Consider the following 2,684-nt stretch of genomic DNA (forward strand, 5'->3'; position numbering starts at 1 on the left):
TACTCATCTGTCATATTGTGATATCTATTAGGGATCATTTGGCTTTCCATTTGGTGTTATTTAATTCTGCTCTAGTATAACTATTATTGATCGTGGTCGCAATTGCAAAGCAACTAGAGTTCTACGAGTGTTATGCAGGAAGTGTCAGGAGCAAGGAGGATCCCTACTGCAACCAAGAACTCAAAGAGAACTTTGGAGAAGGAAAGTCCTATCTCCTTGATCATATTGAACCTATTTTTTAAAATAATCTACATGATCAACTTAAAATTGGACTTATATCGTATGTGCTATGTATTGCGCTTTTACAAACTGCTTGTAATAGTTAATCCTATTAAATACTTGCCATGCCATAAATGTTATTGTCCAAAACACATATCACCCTAGTATTACCTGTTGTTATCTATATTAATGACAAACGACGTCTTGATATCTAGCATGCTTATGATTGAATACATCTCCTTGTGGACGTGGCTTTGAAAACACCTCTCATCGGAGATAAGATTTACTGTTATCAACGATAACTCATGCACCATGAATCCTTAATGGTTGTGAAATCTTTGATGTCATGTGGGATATGTTGGGAGATGTGTAAAAATAGGTGAAAACTATTTTGGCGGGGGCATGTAGAGTAGTACTCTGGTGGAGGATGCTCTTGAGGGCTTGGGTCACCTATGTGGTGTTCATGGTTAGAAGATATCTACCTTGGTCGCTTAAGGACCGAGTCTTGCGTTGTCATGCTTAGCCACCCCCATGCAACCATACGTCTTGAATGTGCAGGACTTGACTTTTTTCTTCACCGGACTGAGTTGGGCATCATAATAGGAGGCTGAGATAAGCGAGCAGTCAAGTGACTATGTGGCCCTCTATTTGAACATGTAGAGACTGGCAATTGCTTAAAAAGGGAACCTAGCGTTCAATACAAGACCACTAGTACTTAGGGGTAAATCTCGTAGAAAAGCACAACAAGAAAGGTGTTTGAAGGGTCTCGATATGATTCGCTCAGCCGCTTGCAACAGATAGAGGCTGAGCATATCGTGTGGGTACAATGTACAACCTTTGCAGAGTATAAACCTATTCGGATAGACGTGTCCGCGATCATGAACATACGAAGGTATGGTCACACTTGAATAGACTCCGTGTGCGTGTGTCTTGATGAGTGAGTGTGTGGACTAGATGTTTGTGTGATGGTTTCCTGGCTAAATCCGCCAGAGGCGTGAGGTACTAGAGGTACACCAGATGTGATCATAGGGACTGTGGAGTGAGATGTAGCCTCCCCCAGGACCCAAACCCCCGATATAGCTCGTTGCCTGGTTTTGAACTACTTAAACTGTTTTGAAGCTAATCATAGATGATACAATTGAATATCTGCATAAACTGCTTCATACTTAAAACTAAATCGTAAAGTCTCACCCTTGAATTACACCTTTACGCATCTATCGACACCTTGAAGTAGTATAGAGCTTGCTGAGTACCTTTTGTACTCACTCTTGCTATCATTCAGATGAGAAAGCTGATGCTGACTTCGCCGGAGGTGAAGGCAGGGATGAAGAGTAGTCTTAGAAGTCATGTTCGCACCCTAAGTTTCTTGTGGCTTGGGCTTTTGCTTTTTGCTGTGTTTTGTTGGTCTCTCGACCAGGTTTGTAATATACGGTATGGTTCGTAAACCTTTTGTACTCTGAACTATAATACTATGTACGAAATTTGACTATGATCCTACTACTGTTATACTGTGCGTATCAGCTACTTAATCCAGGGACTGATACAGGATTGGGGTCTTACAAGAGTGGTATCAGAGTCACCGTCGTTACCGCCACCACCGCGACGGTTCTTTCCCTTGTTCTTCTTGTCGTTGTTGCCGCCGGAGGAGGCGATGTTGGTGGTCTTGGTGCCAGTGCTGTAGCCAGTCGAATGGCCGGAGGAGTTGTTACTGGCTTGCTTGGTACTAGTGGTGACCACTAGGGCTGTACAAGAGCCAGGCTCTGTGATTTTGAGGTCGGCCTTCTCGAGAAAGAGGAGTGAGTGAGTGTCGAGGAACTCTGGGAACGATGCCTTGGTCTTGATGACGGTGGCGATGTTGTAGAACGGCTCAGATAGGCCACGCAACATGGTGAGGACGAGAGTGTCCTCAAACACCGGTTGCCTGAGGTCGGCGAGGGCATCGTCAAATGACTTTAGATGCTGGGAGTAGGTGAGAATGGTCTGATCGCTCTGAACGAAGTTGTGAAACTCAGCTTCGAGGGAGTGGGCACGTGCTATCTTGTTGTCGCGGAACAGTTCCTCCAGACTAGTCAAGACAGCATGCGCAAAAGCGCTAGGCATGAGGACGATGGTAAGGATCTCCTCAGCGGTGGACACGTAGAGGAGGGAGAGGACGGCGTAGTCCATGGCCTCCTAGTTGGAGATGGCGTCATTGGTCTCTGTCTTTGCATCCAGCTTGGGGGTGGTGTCATCGACGTTGCCCTTTGTGCCGAATTTGCCGACGAACACGTGGAACAACTCTTGCCAGTGGGTGTAGTTCGATGGGTGAAACTTGAGAGAGAAGGGAATGTGTGTATGCACATTGATGGTGGAGAGTATGGAGGTAGTGGAGTTAGTGGCCATGGTTGTAGCAGCATGCGTACCAAGAGGCGCGAGGGTGAGGGTGAAGGATTGCAGGGGTGCGCACCCCAGGACGACGACAGCCC

At 46.0% G+C, this 2,684-nt stretch overlaps 1 protein-coding gene across 1 annotated transcript; it reads right to left on the minus strand.

The window, feature by feature from the left end:
• Nucleotides 1-1,722: 1,722 nt before the first annotated feature.
• Nucleotides 1,723-2,385, minus strand: LOC133907172 (uncharacterized). The gene is made up of 2 exons (XM_062349205.1): nucleotides 1,809-2,385; nucleotides 1,723-1,727 (listed from the first exon to the last, which is right to left on the minus strand). Exons 1-2 carry the CDS (start codon nucleotides 2,383-2,385, stop codon nucleotides 1,723-1,725), a joined length of 582 nt encoding a protein of 193 aa, XP_062205189.1.
• Nucleotides 2,386-2,684: the final 299 nt, after the last annotated feature.

Source organism: Phragmites australis, chromosome 24 (genome assembly GCF_958298935.1).
Source record: "Phragmites australis chromosome 24, lpPhrAust1.1, whole genome shotgun sequence".
Taxonomy (NCBI): Eukaryota; Viridiplantae; Streptophyta; class Magnoliopsida; order Poales; family Poaceae; genus Phragmites; species Phragmites australis.